At 46.5% G+C, this 14,908-nt stretch overlaps 1 protein-coding gene across 1 annotated transcript in view; it reads right to left on the bottom strand.

Moving 5' to 3' along the window:
- The window catches only part of LOC143961246 (complement C3-like), a 659,302-nt gene that overhangs the window by 53,384 nt on the left and 591,010 nt on the right, over nt 1-14,908 (bottom strand). The window contains exons 35-36 of the mRNA XM_077470481.1: nt 13,613-13,702; nt 10,902-11,007 (exon numbers count right to left, since the gene is read on the bottom strand). Coding sequence (XP_077326607.1) covers nt 10,902-11,007; nt 13,613-13,702 — 196 coding nt within the window. The remainder of the gene's footprint in view (nt 1-10,901; nt 11,008-13,612; nt 13,703-14,908) is intronic.

Here is a 14,908-nt window from a genome sequence, read left to right as displayed (position 1 = left end):
TAAGCAGGATTTATATTATTTTGGTTTTCCCCACAAATGCAAAATATAACTTAGAAATAGAAAATAAATAGTTTTGTAACATTAACCATAAACTTTGTGCGGTTATGGAAATTAGACCTTTACACAATCCCTTAAAAGAAAGAAATTCACTATATCCATTTAATTGTGGATGTTGTGTGTACCATAGCATCATAGGCACAGTAAGGCCGCGTACACACGCGCGGACTGTTTGCCCAACCTTGTTCGTCAAACAGTTTGGGCAAACAGTCCGCTCAAAATTTGCATGAGCGGACTTGCCCACACACGAGCGGACTGTTTGACGAACAAGATTGGGCAAACAGTTCGCTCAACTTTTGAAATGAACGGACTCGCCCACGTAAGGAGGAGGCAAATCCGCCCATTTCGAGCGCGTGTACAGGTAGGCGGGGCCCGCGAAGGAGACGTCGCGGGCTCCGCCGCCTTGAATGGGCTTAAAGGGCAACCCCAACGCCGAAAAAAATCGGCGTGGGGGTTCCCCCCAAGTCCACACCAGACCCTTGTCCGAGCACGCTACCCGGCCGGCCAGGAAAGGGGGGCGAGCGAGCGCGCCCCCCCTCCTGAGCCGTACCAGGCCGCGTGCCCTCAACATGGGGGGTGCCTTGGGGAAGGGGGGGCCGCGCGGCCCCCCCACCCCAAAGCACCTTGTCCCCATGTTGATGAGGACAAGGGCCTCTTCCCGACAACCCTGGCCGTTGGTTGTCGGGGTCTGCGGGCGGGGGCTTATCGGAATCCGGGAGCCCCCTTTAAGAAGGGGGCCCCCGGATACCGGCCCCCCACCCTATGTGAATGAGTATGGGGTACAATGTACCCCTACCCATTCACCTGTGAAATAAAGAACAAAAAAAAACACAACACATGGAAAAAGTATTTTATTGCACAGCTCCGGGGGTCTTCCGTCTTCGGGGGTCTTCTCGCCGGACTCCTCCGCTATGTGTGTGTAGCTCTTTTGCTAGCGGAGGAGTCCGGCTTTCTTCCTCCCCGCCGCCGGCCTCTTCTCCCGACTTCGGGGGTCTTGTCCCCCTCTTCGGTTCTTCTGCCGGGCCACCGCGCCTGGTCCGGTGGCCCGGTCTTCTGTCGCCGTCTTCCGTTCTTCTGTCGCCGCCTTCGGTTCTTCTGCCGGGCCACCGCGCCTTCTTGTAGCTCTTTTACAGGCGGTGGCCCGGTCTTCTGTCGCCGCTGTCGCCGCCGACTTCCGTTCGTGTTCTTCTTCTTGTTCTTCTTGTTCTTCTCCAGGAGATGTTGACACGTCGCTCCCTCCGGCCGGAATGCCAGAGCCGCGCTGTGCGGTCACTTATATAGTGACAATGGGGCGGGGTCACATGGTATATGTCACATGGGTTGGTCACATGGGTTGATGTCACATGGGGACTATGACATCGTAAGGGGGCGGGGTCACCATGTGACCAACCCATGTGACATATACCATGTGACCCCGCCCCATTGTCACTATATAAGTGACAGCGCAGGGCGGCTCTGGCATTCCGGCCGGAGGGAGCGACGTGTCAACATCTCCTGGAGAAGAACAAGAAGAACACGAACGGAAGTCGGCGGCGACAGCGGCGACAGAAGACCGCCTGTAAAAGAGCTACAAGAAGGCGCGGTGGCCCGGCAGAAGAACCGAAGGCGGCGACAGAAGAACGGAAGACGGCGACAGAAGACCGGGCCACCGGACCAGGCGCGGTGGCCCGGCAGAAGAACCGAAGAGGGGGACAAGACCCCCGAAGTCGGGAGAAGAGGCCGGCGGCGGGGAGGAAGAAAGCCGGACTCCTCCGCTAGCAAAAGAGCTACACACACATAGCGGAGGAGTCCGGCGAGAAGACCCCCGAAGACGGAAGACCCCCGGAGCTGTGCAATAAAATACTTTTTCCATGTGTTGTGTTTTTTTTTGTTCTTTATTTCACAGGTGAATGGGTAGGGGTACATTGTACCCCATACTCATTCACATAGGGTGGGGGGCCGGTATCCGGGGGCCCCCTTCTTAAAGGGGGCTCCCGGATTCCGATAAGCCCCCCGCCCGCAGACCCCGACAACCAACGGCCAGGGTTGTCGGGAAGAGGCCCTTGTCCTCATCAACATGGGGACAAGGTGCTTTGGGGTGGGGGGGGCGCGCGGCCCCCCCTTCCCCAAGGCACCCCCCATGTTGAGGGCACGCGGCCTGGTACGGCTCAGGAGGGGGGGCGCGCTCGCTCGCCCCCCTTTCCTGGCCGGCCGGGTAGCGTGCTCGGACAAGGGTCTGGTGTGGACTTGGGGGGAACCCCCACGCCGATTTTTTTCGGCGTTGGGGTTGCCCCTTAAGCCCATTCCAGGCGGCGGAGCACGCGATGTCTCCTTCGCGGGCCCCGCCTACCTGTACACGCGCTCGAAATGGGCAGACTTTCCGAGCGGGAACAGTCCGCTCATTTCGAAAGTACAGCGGACAGGCCCACACACGGGCGGACTGTTCGCTCAAACACAGTTTCAGCGGACAGTTTTTCGGAATTTCCGAAAGACTTTGTCCGTCCAACTGTCCGCTGAAACTGTCCGCTGAAAGCCCACACACGAGCGGACTGTCCGCCCAAACACTGTTCAGCGGACAAGGTTGGGCGAACAGTCCGCCCGTGTGTACGCGGCCTAAACCCAAATTTTCAGGGAGCTCGTGGGATGTTCACCATGTCTTTAACAATGGATGAAAGAAAAAATACCTAAATACAATTTTTTTTCATTTTTGCCCCCAACAAATGGAGCTTTCTTTTGGTGGTATTTGATGATTTTGTGCTATAAAAAAAAGAGCAACACTTTTGAAAGAAAATACAATTTTGTTTACTTTTTGCTATAATAAATATCCCAATTTTTTTTAAATCATTTTTTCCTCAGTTTAGGTCGATATGTATTTTTATACATATTTTTGTTAAAAAAAGCGCAATAAGCGTATATTGATTGGTTTGTGCAAAAGTTATAGTGCTTACAAAATAGGTTATTGATTTATGGCATTCCCTGGACGGGTAGGGCAAGCATTAAAAAAGACTTAAAAAAGTGACCTGCCTGGCCACAATAAAGGCACAATCTCTCCCTCCTCTTAAAGGCTCTCTCATCCGCAGAGAGACGCGTGAAGCCCAGGTGCATGGGTTCATCTTCACTGACCAACTCGGTACCAGGAGGCATGGGAGGTGAGAGAGGCATGGGTGGGACTAAAAAGCTTGGAGGTAAACATACAGGAGGCTTCTCCTTAAGAGAAAGTCTTTCTCTGAGTCTGGAGTCAATGAGGATGGCCAACAAGATCAAGATCTCCAGCTCAGTGGGTGTATCTCAGGCTGCTATAAAATCCTTGATGGAATCTGAGAAACCATGAGGAAAAGTAGCCACAAATTCCTCATTGTTCCAAGCAACCTCTGATGCCAGAGTACGGAATTCAATGGCGTAGTCGGCAACAGTTTTCGTACTCTGTTTGATTGACATGAGGCACTTGGCAGCAGAAGCGGAGCGTGCGGGAACGTCAAAAACCCTTTTAAAGGAGGCCACACACTGAGGGTAATTCAAGACAACAGGTTTTTGCGTCTCCCATAGGGGGTTAGCCCAGGCCAAGGCTCTCTCAGAAAGAAAAGATATAATGAAACCTACTTTGCTTCTGTCCGTGGAAAATGCCTGGGGCAGCATCTCAAAGTATATCTCAACCCGATTGAGACACCCTCTGCATTGAACTGGATCACCCCCAAATCGCTGGGGAAGCGGAGCAGAACCAGACATACCTCTTATAGAGGTAATGCTCGAGGCGGGGGCCCGCACAGAGACTGACGCAGCAGCAAAGACGGCCTGCGACTGCGAGGATGTACCAGAGCAGCCACCGTGGGGAATTCCAGGTGAGCCGTGCGATTCAGGAGCATTTGTAACACCATGGCAAACTGATCCATGCGGTGATCTTGCTCATCCAATCTGGAAAAAATATTACCAACAAGTGGATTGACTGTATCTTCTGAATTCATGGCCTTCGCCTACTGTCAGAAACCATGAATCAGGCTGAGACAGAAGTACAATTAAATCACACTTGTTTATTAATAAAAATAAAAAGGTAAATAGAAAAATTGTAGTCAAGCAAGCCAGAGTCCAGTAACCAGATCGGGTCGTCAGCCAGACCAGAAGTCAGGGATTCAAGTAGAACACAGCATGCAGGATAAGGAGCCAGAAGGGATGTCAGCAAGCCAGTCTTAAAACAAACCGCAGGAGATGTTTTCAGTAATGTGACCAAGGCGAAGGCAGAGGTGAAGTGAGCTAGAAGGCTTTAAGTAGGCAGGTCAGATGAGCATCATCAGGAACAGCTGGTGACTTTGGAGAGAGAAGAGAGCTGGCAATTAGCCGACAGCTGAGCGGCCAGCCCAGAGAAGGAAGGGCTAAGCCAGCCCTGACACCCCCATGCCCTTTGTATGGCCAATAACTTGCATATAAGCCTTCAAAATTGAGACTTTTGATTTTTCGAGTTCGGGTCCCATAGAGTTTAATAGGGTTTTCGGTTTGGGTCCAAACTTTTTCCATGTCTAGGCGTTCAGGTGGCAAACCAAACCGGGGAAGGGGGTTGTTCAGCCAATCACTAGTCGAAGGGTTACAAAAAATCTAGTGGCTAATTTGGAATCAGAGGTTTAAGCATTTACCTTTTCAAGACGGTTGAAATTATATGTCTTGCAATTTAATTTGAGCCTCGGAGCATGTCGCAATTGAAGATAATGTAAATGCCAGGTGTAGGCCACTGCCAACTCTTGTTGTGTTGGAGGAATAGACTTGTGAGTATAATTAATGTATGTACTTCAAGCCTACATTAGCCCTCTGATGGTCACTAGGAACAGCCTTGAGTGCGTTCAGGGATGCACTAGAAAGATTATTTGTTGGAACAGCTTGAGTTGTCTGTGGTATAAGTCGGCAAGATAATGGGATTTTTATATACAGCTTACCTGTAAAATCCTTTTCTTGAGAGTACATCACGGGACACAGGAGCTTCATTACATAGTGGGTTATATAGGCACCTCTGGTGATTGGACACTGGTTGACCCTAATTAAGGAGAATTCCTCCCCTATATAACCCCTCCCATCCGGGAGGCACCTCAGTTTTGTAGCAAAGCAATAAGAACCACGTAAAACCCAAGAGGGGCGGGAGCCCTGTGTCCCGTGATGTACTCTCAAGAAAAGGATTTTACAGGTAAGCTGTATATAAAAATCCCATTTTCTTGATCATACATCACGGGACACAGGAGCTTCATTACATAGTGGGATGTCCCAAAGCAATGCTCAGGTTGAGGGGAGGGAGACACAGATCATAAGCATAGACCGCCAGGGACCTGAGGACCTAAACTGCAGCCTGCAGTACACTGCGCCCGAAGGCGATATCCTCTTGCCCTCTGACATCCACCTGATAGAATCTGGTGAATGTGTGGATTGATGACCAAGTCGCAGCCTTACAGATCTGAGCCAGGGAGGCCTGGTGATGCACTGCCCAAGAAGCACTGACAGCCCTAGTAGAGTGCGCTTTCACCTGAAAAGGAGGAATCTTCCCCTTTAAGCTATAGGCCTGAGAAATAACCTGTCTGATCCATCTCGAGAGAGTGGACTTTGACGCTGCCTGACCCCTTCTAGGGCCTTCTGGCAGAATAAATAAGCAGTCAGTTTTTCTTATCTGAGCAGTTGCTTGAAGATAAAGACTGATTGCTCTAACCACATCTAAAGTGTGTAAGGATTCTTCCTCTATGGACTGAGGATTTGGAAAAAAGGATGGTAGGATTATATCTTGATTAAGATGAAAACCTGAAACCACCTTAGGTAGAAAGGACCTGTTGGGACGCATAACCACCCGGTCCTTATGGATAATTAGATAGGGCTCTTTACAAGAAAGAGCTGCCAATTCTGATACCCTTCTAGCCGTGGATATGGCTACTAGGAAGACTAGCTTCTTTGTCAAGAGGACTAACGAAGCAAGATGCAAAGGTTCAAATGGTTGGGCTACTAAGGCCGAGAGAACCAAATTCAGATCCCATGGGCATACCGGAGGTCTGACTGGCGGTCTCATCCGCATAGCCCCCTGGATAAAGGCCCGTATCAGGGAATGTGATGCAAGCGGTCTTTGAAAAAAGACCGACAGGGCCGAAATCTGCACCTTGATGGTGCTTATGGCCAAATTCAATTCAAGGCCTGATTGGAGAAAGGCCAAGATTCTGCTAATGACATACCTTCTGGGATGCCATCTCCTGGGTTCACACCAGGAAACATATGCCCTCCAGATCTTGTAATAGATACGCCTGGAGGCCGGCTTTCTGGCATTGACCAGAGTGGAAAGGACTGGCCCCGAAAGACCACGGTCTTTTAAAATGTGGGTCTCAGCAGCCAGACCGTCAAATTCAGACTGCGTAAAGCAGGATGGTAAATTGGGCCCTGCGAGAGCAGATCTGGCCGGAGGGGGAGGGTCCATGGCCTGCCCACTGCTAGCTTCATGATTTCTGCGAACCATGGTCGCCTGGGCCAAGCCGGGGCCACTAGAAGGACCGACTTCGCCTCCCTCTTGACCCTTCCCAGGAACCGTGACAGTAGCGGGTTCGGGGGGAAGGCATAGATCAGATTGTACTGATTCCAGGGAACCGTCAGAGCATCTGACCCCTGAGCAAGTGCATCTCTTGTCCTTGACACAAAGTTGTCCAGTTTCCTGTTGAATCTGGACGCAAAAAGATCCACGTCTGGAGTGCCCCATTTGTAACATATGTCTCGAAACACATCGGGGTGCAGAGCCCATTCTCCTGGGCACAACTGCTGGCGGCTGAGATAATCCGCCTGCCAATTCTCCACTCCTGGGATGAAGACTGCAGAGAGGCACGGAACATGCTCTTCTGCCCAGACAAGTATGCGATTCACCTCGTTTTGGGCCACCAGACTTCTGGTACCGCCCTGGTGATTGATATAAGCCACCGCGGTGGCATTGTCGGACTGAATCCGAACCGGGAAGCCTCGCAGTCTGTGAGACCACTCTCTGAGTGCCATGTAAACTGCCCGAATCTCTAGGATATTTATGGGCAACAGACTTTCGGTCGCAGACCATTTTCCCTGCGAGCATGTTCCCTCTAATACGGCTCCCCAGCCTGTCAGGCTGGCATCCGTTGTGACAATCTTCCATGAGAGGGGAAGAAATGTTTTGCCTTTTAGCAAATTTCTGGTTTGTAACCACCAAACCAGACTCTTGCGTGCCCGGGGGGATAAACGCATAGGAAGATCCAGGGATTGGGGCTTCCTGTTCCAAATCGCAAGGATGCATCTTTGCAGGGGCCTTGAGTGGAACTGGGCAAATGGGACGGCCTCGAATGAGGCGACCATCTTTCCCAATAGTCTCATACATAGACGAATAGAGGGAGATCTTCTGCCCAGAACTAGGCGCACCAGATCTCCAATGGCCAAGGCCTTTGGCCCTGGAAGGAACACCCTGCCCTGAGCGGTGTCGATAATGAGACCCAGGTAATCCAACCTGGTGGTCGGTTGCAGAGACGACTTTTCTAGGTTTATAATCCAACCTAGGCGGCCCAGATGTTCTAGCGTACTGGAGACGCTGCGACTTAGGCTCGTTATAGTTCTCTCTACGAGAAGCAAGTCGTCTAGGTAAGCCATGACGGCTATGCCCTGAACTCTTAAAGTTGCTAAGAGAGGGTCTAGAATCTTCGTGAAGACTCGGGGGGCCGTGGCTAGGCCAAATGGCAGGGCCACAAATTGAAAGTGGCGTTGCTCTACCGCGAACCTTAGGAACTTCTGGTGCGCGGGAAATATTGGCACGTGGAGATATGCATCTCTGATATCTATTGATGCCATGAATTCTCCTCCCTGCAGGGAGGAAACCACAGTGCGTATAGACTGCATCCGGAAGGTCTGGACGTGTAGAAACCGGTTCAAGTCTCTCAGATCCAAGATAGGTCTGACACTTCCGTTTGGTTTTGGGACGGTGAAGAGATTCGAATAAAAACCTGAACCCTGATCTTTCGGGCTCACCTCTACTATCACACCTTGGGATAGTAACTGATCTAAGGCCAGGAGTAGCGATTTCCGCTCTATTGGATCCTTGGGGATCCTTGACCTTAGAAAACGAAAGGGTGGAATCTTCTGAAATTCTAGCCTGTAGCCCAGAGATACCGAAGAGATCACCCATTTGTCCTGAATCTCCTCCCGCCAGGCGCCTGCAAACTGCAGGAGCCTTCCCCCCACTCGGCCGAGCGGGGGCGCCCCTTCACAAGGAGGTCTTGGAGGTTTGCTTGGCAGGCTTCCGCCCCCAAGTCCTTTTCTGTCCCTGGGCTCGGCCCTGAGGCTTTCTAGCAGCGGAGGGCTGGGAAGGCCGTCGCCACTGTTTAGAGCTTGACGCTTCGGGAGAAAGAGTACGCCTGAATGAGGGACGCTTACTCTTCTTGACTGGAAGGAGTGTAGATTTACCTCCTGAGATATTTTGGATGAATTTATCTAGTTCCTCTCCAAACAAACGTTCCCCTTTAAATGGGAACCCAGCCAAATGCTTTTTGCATGACATCTCAGCGGCCCAATTTTTTAGCCATAGAGCCCTACGCATGTGTACCAACATAAGGGACAAACGGGATGCTTGTTGGACAGAATCCAAAATCGCATCAATTATGAAACATAAGATGTGAGGCATCTCTGCATATTTCACTACTTCCTCGCTGGGGAGGAGTTCAAACATTTGTTTGACCTGTTCCTTAAGAAACTGACACAATCCTACGGCTGCGACTGTAGGTTGCACCACAGCGCCGGCCATGGAAAAGGAGGCTTTTAACAAGGTTTCCAGCCTTTTGTCAGCTGGATCCTTAAATACCTGCGCATTATCCAAAGGACAAGTTAGGTTCTTATTCACACAAGAGATAGCCGCATCAACAGATGGGGCCCCCCATTTCTTGGTGAAACTTTCCTCCACGGGATAATTCATAGAAAACCTCTTGGGAGGAGTAAACAGTTTATCGGGATGTCCCCAGTCCTCATACATCAAGTCAGCCATTAAAGGATGAATTGGGAAGGAACAGGCAGTCTGTGGGGCTTTCCTGACTCCCAGGGAAGAGACAGAGGATGTAGCGACTTCAGCAGGCGGCATTCTGAACGTGGTACGCACCAATTCAGTGTAATACTGCACCTGCTTTCTGAGTGCCTGGGAGGAGGGGACTAGCTCCTCATCCTCTGACTGATCCGACTGCTCATGATCCCTTTCTAAAGATAGGGATCTCTCCTCATTTTCAGAGCAACTGTCTGAGAGAGGGATTTCAGCAGAGGGAGGGGATCTACCCCTTGTTCTGCTATCTTTTAGGGAAGCAGAAATAAAATTCATTATCCTCCCTTCAAAACTCTCCAATGAAGCCCTAAGGGAGTCCTCAGTGACATAGACCGGGGCTGCGACATTAGGAGAGGCTGCAAAGCCTGAAAGGGGCACTGACTCGTCTTGAGATGCAGGCTCCACTCTTGCAGAGGGGGATGGTAACCTGCATGCACCCTTGGAACCCCTGGACCTAGGCGGTGATTTGCCAGTGCTTTTGTTACCTGCCCCTGAAACCCTCTTACGAGGAGACATAGTACTGAGCTACAAAGCAGAGTTACTAATGTAAAATGCAATCACTTATTTGTGCTTAAAGTCTCACAATAAATCAATATTAGCTTAACTGCACAATATGATGCCGAGTAGGTGTCTTAGGGTTTGCCTGGATCCAATCCCACGGATGCTTACAGCCCACAGCTCCTGTGCCTCACCTTACAGTCCCCTGACGCTCTGGGCTTTTAAAAACGGCCGTTTTGGCGCCTGCATTACAGCATAGAGCACCTGATTGTGCACAGCTGGCAACCACACCCCCCCCCCCTTTCCCCAATAGGCCGGGAGCGCGCCCGGCGCGCGTGCACGCGCCCGCGCGCGTGCACGAGGACCGCGGGATCCGGGGGGGAGGAGGAGAACCCAAAAGGAGTGACCTGGGACCCCCTGATCTGCGTGGGACCCCTTTTTTACCTTTATTGTGGCAGGGACTGCAAGGAGACGTGAGAGCTGGAGAACCAGGCACTTCACTGAGCGTGTTAGTATTGAAAGGCATGTAAGTATGCATCAGGCTGCTCTTACTCCATCTAGTGGTGGAAACCAGGTAAGACATACAACTACTCACAGTGAAGAAATCCATTCATATATTAAATATATAGGATGACTTCCCCTACCTGTTCCCCGCCGCAGGAATTGCTGTGTTCAGACCAATTCCAGCCTTCACCCATCACGGCGGGTATTGTTAGCCAACCTTCAGGCGTATCTGGGGTTCTTACGAAAAGATCCTCCTACCTGGGCCTTGTAAAAAACTCTGCCAGAAACTTACGGGCGCCCTGAGTCAACAGTACCCCAAGTCTGGTTGTCCCAGAGTCCAGTCTTCCAATGGAGAGGACTTACAGGCAAAACCTCGTGTCTTCGGCAAACGAGGCCCGGGTACCATACCATCTTGGGAGTCAAATATCGGCCCGAGGTATGGATCCGGTTTGTTGTAGCCCTTCGGCCCTCGCCAGGACCCGCATAGAGCTAAGTTTTACGTGACCATCGACCAGACACTGGCGAAAAAACTGAGGTGCCTCCCGGATGGGAGGGGTTATATAGGGGAGGAATTCTCCTTAATTAGGGTCAACCAGTGTCCAATCACCAGAGGTGCCTATATAACCCACTATGTAATGAAGCTCCTGTGTCCCGTGATGTATGATCAAGAAAGATTTTTAGAGAAGTAGCTAGAACAGTGTTGCATAAGATTAAACAAGGTGTGATGATTGTATACTTACATGTATAGCCAGCTTTAAACTAGACATAATGCATTTCTGCCTTTATACTGGTACATTATAGTGGAGTAGCAGAGATTTACCTGGTGTATAGTAATCATACAATGTGACTGTTGCAGGCTGGATGAGTCCAACTTCAAAGAACTGATGTATGTTAAACTTCAGACACTGCTCCTCAGTGTGGGAGACCTGGGGAGGGGGATAAAGGGGACAAGGTAGGTGCAAGAAAATAATATTTTGTCATTTAATTTATTAAATAACAAATGTGCATATAAGTGGGTAACTGTGGTTGTTCTTTTTTAACACCTTTAGAATATGCATATGAAAGTTTACAGCTTAAAGCCCAAGTCATTTTTTAAAAGGTGTCCTTCGATGCTCACCTACTTTCCAGCACTGTTCCCCACAGGAACTCCTTTCCATCACAGAATGTCCTTAGTCTTATGGGTTGATGGATGCTCAATGTCACTCAATCCACTTCCTGTTAGTGCAGGTTGCCACTGACCCACCCCCTAAACAGGCATCACCATGGCACCTTACACTCTCAGTACAGTACTGCTGAGTGTGCTAGTGTCCACACTGCTCTGTATAATTCAGTACTTCACTGCAAGTGAGAAGAGATGAAGAGAACCTGAAAAGTCACATAACCAGCCTGATGGCATCTAGGGATATATATATATATATATCAGGCTGTGCTATTCTCTCCCTTGTTCATTCCCCACAGTGAGCTGTGAAGACCTGACTTCATAGGACAGTAGAATGCCTAGTGAGTTGGACTGGATACCTGCGTATCAGGAGGGGTGAGCTGAACTATCTGTACTTATCTCAACACTGACACAGTTTATGCAATAGAGACCACTTCCTTGTTTAGCAGCCCGCTAGCCATCTGTTGCACACTTGTAAAGGGACAGCCACACGTGCATCACCCACAGAAGGGCCCCACTGAAAGCCAGCCAATGCGGACAATTAGTGACCAGGTATAATGCAGTCACCTCCAAGGGTACCCTTTTGGCAGAAACACATACACCCACAGGGCTGTATGCACAGTGTTCACACAAAGATCTTAATTTTTTTGGATTAGTTGATGTCAATACTTTAACCTTGTTTTGTACCAGTTGTGGTTCGTTTAACATTGCTAATGTTACATTTATTGCTAGCTCATAGGTCAGTGCACATTTGTTCAGTACAGCATCTTTAAACCTGTTTGATTGCTTTTTCATTGATTTATGTATTGTTTAACTGCATTACTTTATTAAATCCATTTAATGTATTACTAGTTGCTTGACCTATTTCCTTTGTCGTGTTATAAAGTGCTGACATACTAATGCTTAAGTTAAACAGGTGTGAGTGGTTTTTATGCTGCAACCATGTGTGTCAATGGGGCTTGAGCAGTTTTACAGTCACAGCAGAACAGAGGGGGTAAGCCACATATATATCTATATATATATCTATATCTATATCTATATATATATATATCTATATATATATCTATCTATCTATCTATATATATCTATATATATATATATATATATATCTATATATCTATATATATATATATATATATATATATATATATATATATATATATATATATGCGTGTGTACTGTGCAAATGTTTTAGGCAGTTGTGAAAAAATGCTGTAAATTTAAAATGCTTTCAGAAATAGAAGTGCCAATCCAATTATCTTTTATTATTTAACAAAATGGAAAGTGAAGAACAATTTGGGAAAAGGTCCTATTCTATTGTTTTTTTTTTTTTTTTTTTTTATTCTATTATTTTTATATTTGTTTATTCTATTCTATTCTTTTCTATTCAGATTCAAATTAATTCTATTTGAAATTCAAATTTCGGAAGATGGTTATAATCTCTACTATTCTATTGATTTTTTTCTATACTATTCTGTTATGTTCTATTTTATTCTAATCTATTCTTTTGTATTCTACTCAAATTCCAATTGATTCTATTTGAATTTTGGGAAATGGCTATATTCTTTCTATTTTTTTTTTTTATTCTGTTCTTTTCTATTCAATTATAGTCAATTCTATTCTGTTTCTTTCCTGTTTTATTCTTATGAATTCAAATTCAAATGTATTCTATTTGAAATTCGAATTGTTGTATTATTTCTATTTTATTCTATTCATTTTTTTATTCTATTCTATTCTTTTATTTTCTATTCTATTTTGTTCTGTTTTACTTTATTATATTCTATTCTTTTATTTTATGTTCTATTCTTTTCTATTCTATTTTTTTCTGTTCTATTTGTTTATTTTCTATTCTATTTTTTGGAAAACAAATCAAAATCTATGCGAACCCGAAAACTTTTCAAATTCGTACCTGAAAACTATTCGATTTCAAAAAACTATTTTAAATTGATTTGAAAACTATTCACATCAATACAAATTCACATTTCAAAGGAATTTTTTTCATTATTTTGGATTTGTTTAAATTTGGTACTGTTGTAATTCAGAAATTTGGATACATCTCAATTTCCGAAAAGCGAAAATTTGTCAAATTCAATTAGGAATGAAATTAACTACACATGTCTTATAAATACCATATTCCAGAAAGCACAAAGTTGGTGCTGTGCTTTCTTACTAGAAAGCCTATCTTGGTTTTAAAAGCAAGTGTCCTTTATTTATAATAAAGAGTTTATTTAAAAAATTATATAAAGCATATATTTAAAAACATAATTTTCCAAGCAACATAAAAAAAAAAAAAAAAATCTTTCATAAAATCAATACTGGTAATCTTTCAGTGATAATTATCCTAGGACTGGGGTACATTTCTCATTCCTCACCCCGTTTAGATAGATAATGAGTGTTCCTTTATCTGTGATCTCCTTGTTGATCTCAAACCGGAAGATATACTTATCCACGCCATTCATTAGCTGCAATTAAGAATGAAAATTAATAAAACAAATACTTAGCCATGCAGTATACTGCCTATGCAAGGTGACTTGGTATAAAGTTTAATCTCATTACCCAAAGCTCAATTCTACTTTAAGATTTTTTTTTTCCTTTTTTATTGGACCCACCAGTAGGTGTAAAAATTCTAAAAAAAAAGATCTGCAGTGGCTGCAGTGCTTACTTCCTCTCTGATTCAATATTCCAGAGAGTCATCTCCCCCGAGATCCATCTACAACATACCTTTGCATATTCCAGCTCCACCGTTTACATTCTCCAGGATATGAAATTAATATGAACTCTAACAGGTAGAGTTGAACCCCTCATAATGGGCACAGCAGGTGTGCAGACCCAAGAACTCAGCATAAAGATCTCACCAATAAATTCTCAAAGAAATATGAGAGACTGTCCAGGGGGTTATTATTATTATTATTATTATTCAGGATTTATATAGCGCCAGCAATTTACACAGTGCTTTACAATATAAAAGGGAGACAATACAGTTACAATACAATTAAATACAAGAGGATTAAGAGGGCCCTGCTCAGAAGAGCTTACAATCTAAAAGGTTGGGGCAGGCGGTACAGAAGTTTATAACTGTCGAGAATGAGTTGATGGAAGTGGTAGGAGATTAGTTTGAGACGTGATAGGCTTCCCTGAATAGATGAGTTTTCAGGGATCGCCCGAAGATAGCCACACCGGTGGAGGTAGCGAGATAACTGAAAGCATCTTCAAACACTGTAATATTACCTTTGCGTGGACTAACCCTTAGCCCTTGTACACACGGTCGGAGATTCCGATGGAATGTGTGCGATCGGACCGCTTTGTCGGAGTATCCGACGGACCAAGTTTTCCAACTTGTTGGTAAAATTTTCAGACAAAATGCTCAGATCGGATATACTCCGATCATGTGTAGAGAATTCCGATCGGACAAAGTGCCACGCATGCTCAGATCAAATTCCTACATCAAAGCTATTGGCTACTAGCCTGAACGTAGTCCCGTCATAACGAAATAACATCATCACGTTCTGAACGATCGGATTTTCCGACATTGTGTATGCAACAGTTTCGGGCAAAATCCGTCGGACAAAATCCGACGGACAAAATCTGACGGATTTGGTTGTCGGAATGTCCAACCATGTGTACAAGGGCTTAAAGGGAAAGAAAAGTCTGGTTTGGCTACCATAAAT

Source organism: Lithobates pipiens, unplaced genomic scaffold (assembly GCF_037356315.1).
Source record: "Lithobates pipiens isolate NorthernLeopardFrog02 unplaced genomic scaffold, aLitPip1_a1.2 Scaffold_8, whole genome shotgun sequence".
In the NCBI taxonomy this organism is placed as follows: Eukaryota; Metazoa; Chordata; class Amphibia; order Anura; family Ranidae; genus Lithobates; species Lithobates pipiens.
The sequence above is the reverse complement of the archived record's forward strand: the minus strand, read 5'-3'. Positions and strand labels throughout refer to the sequence as shown.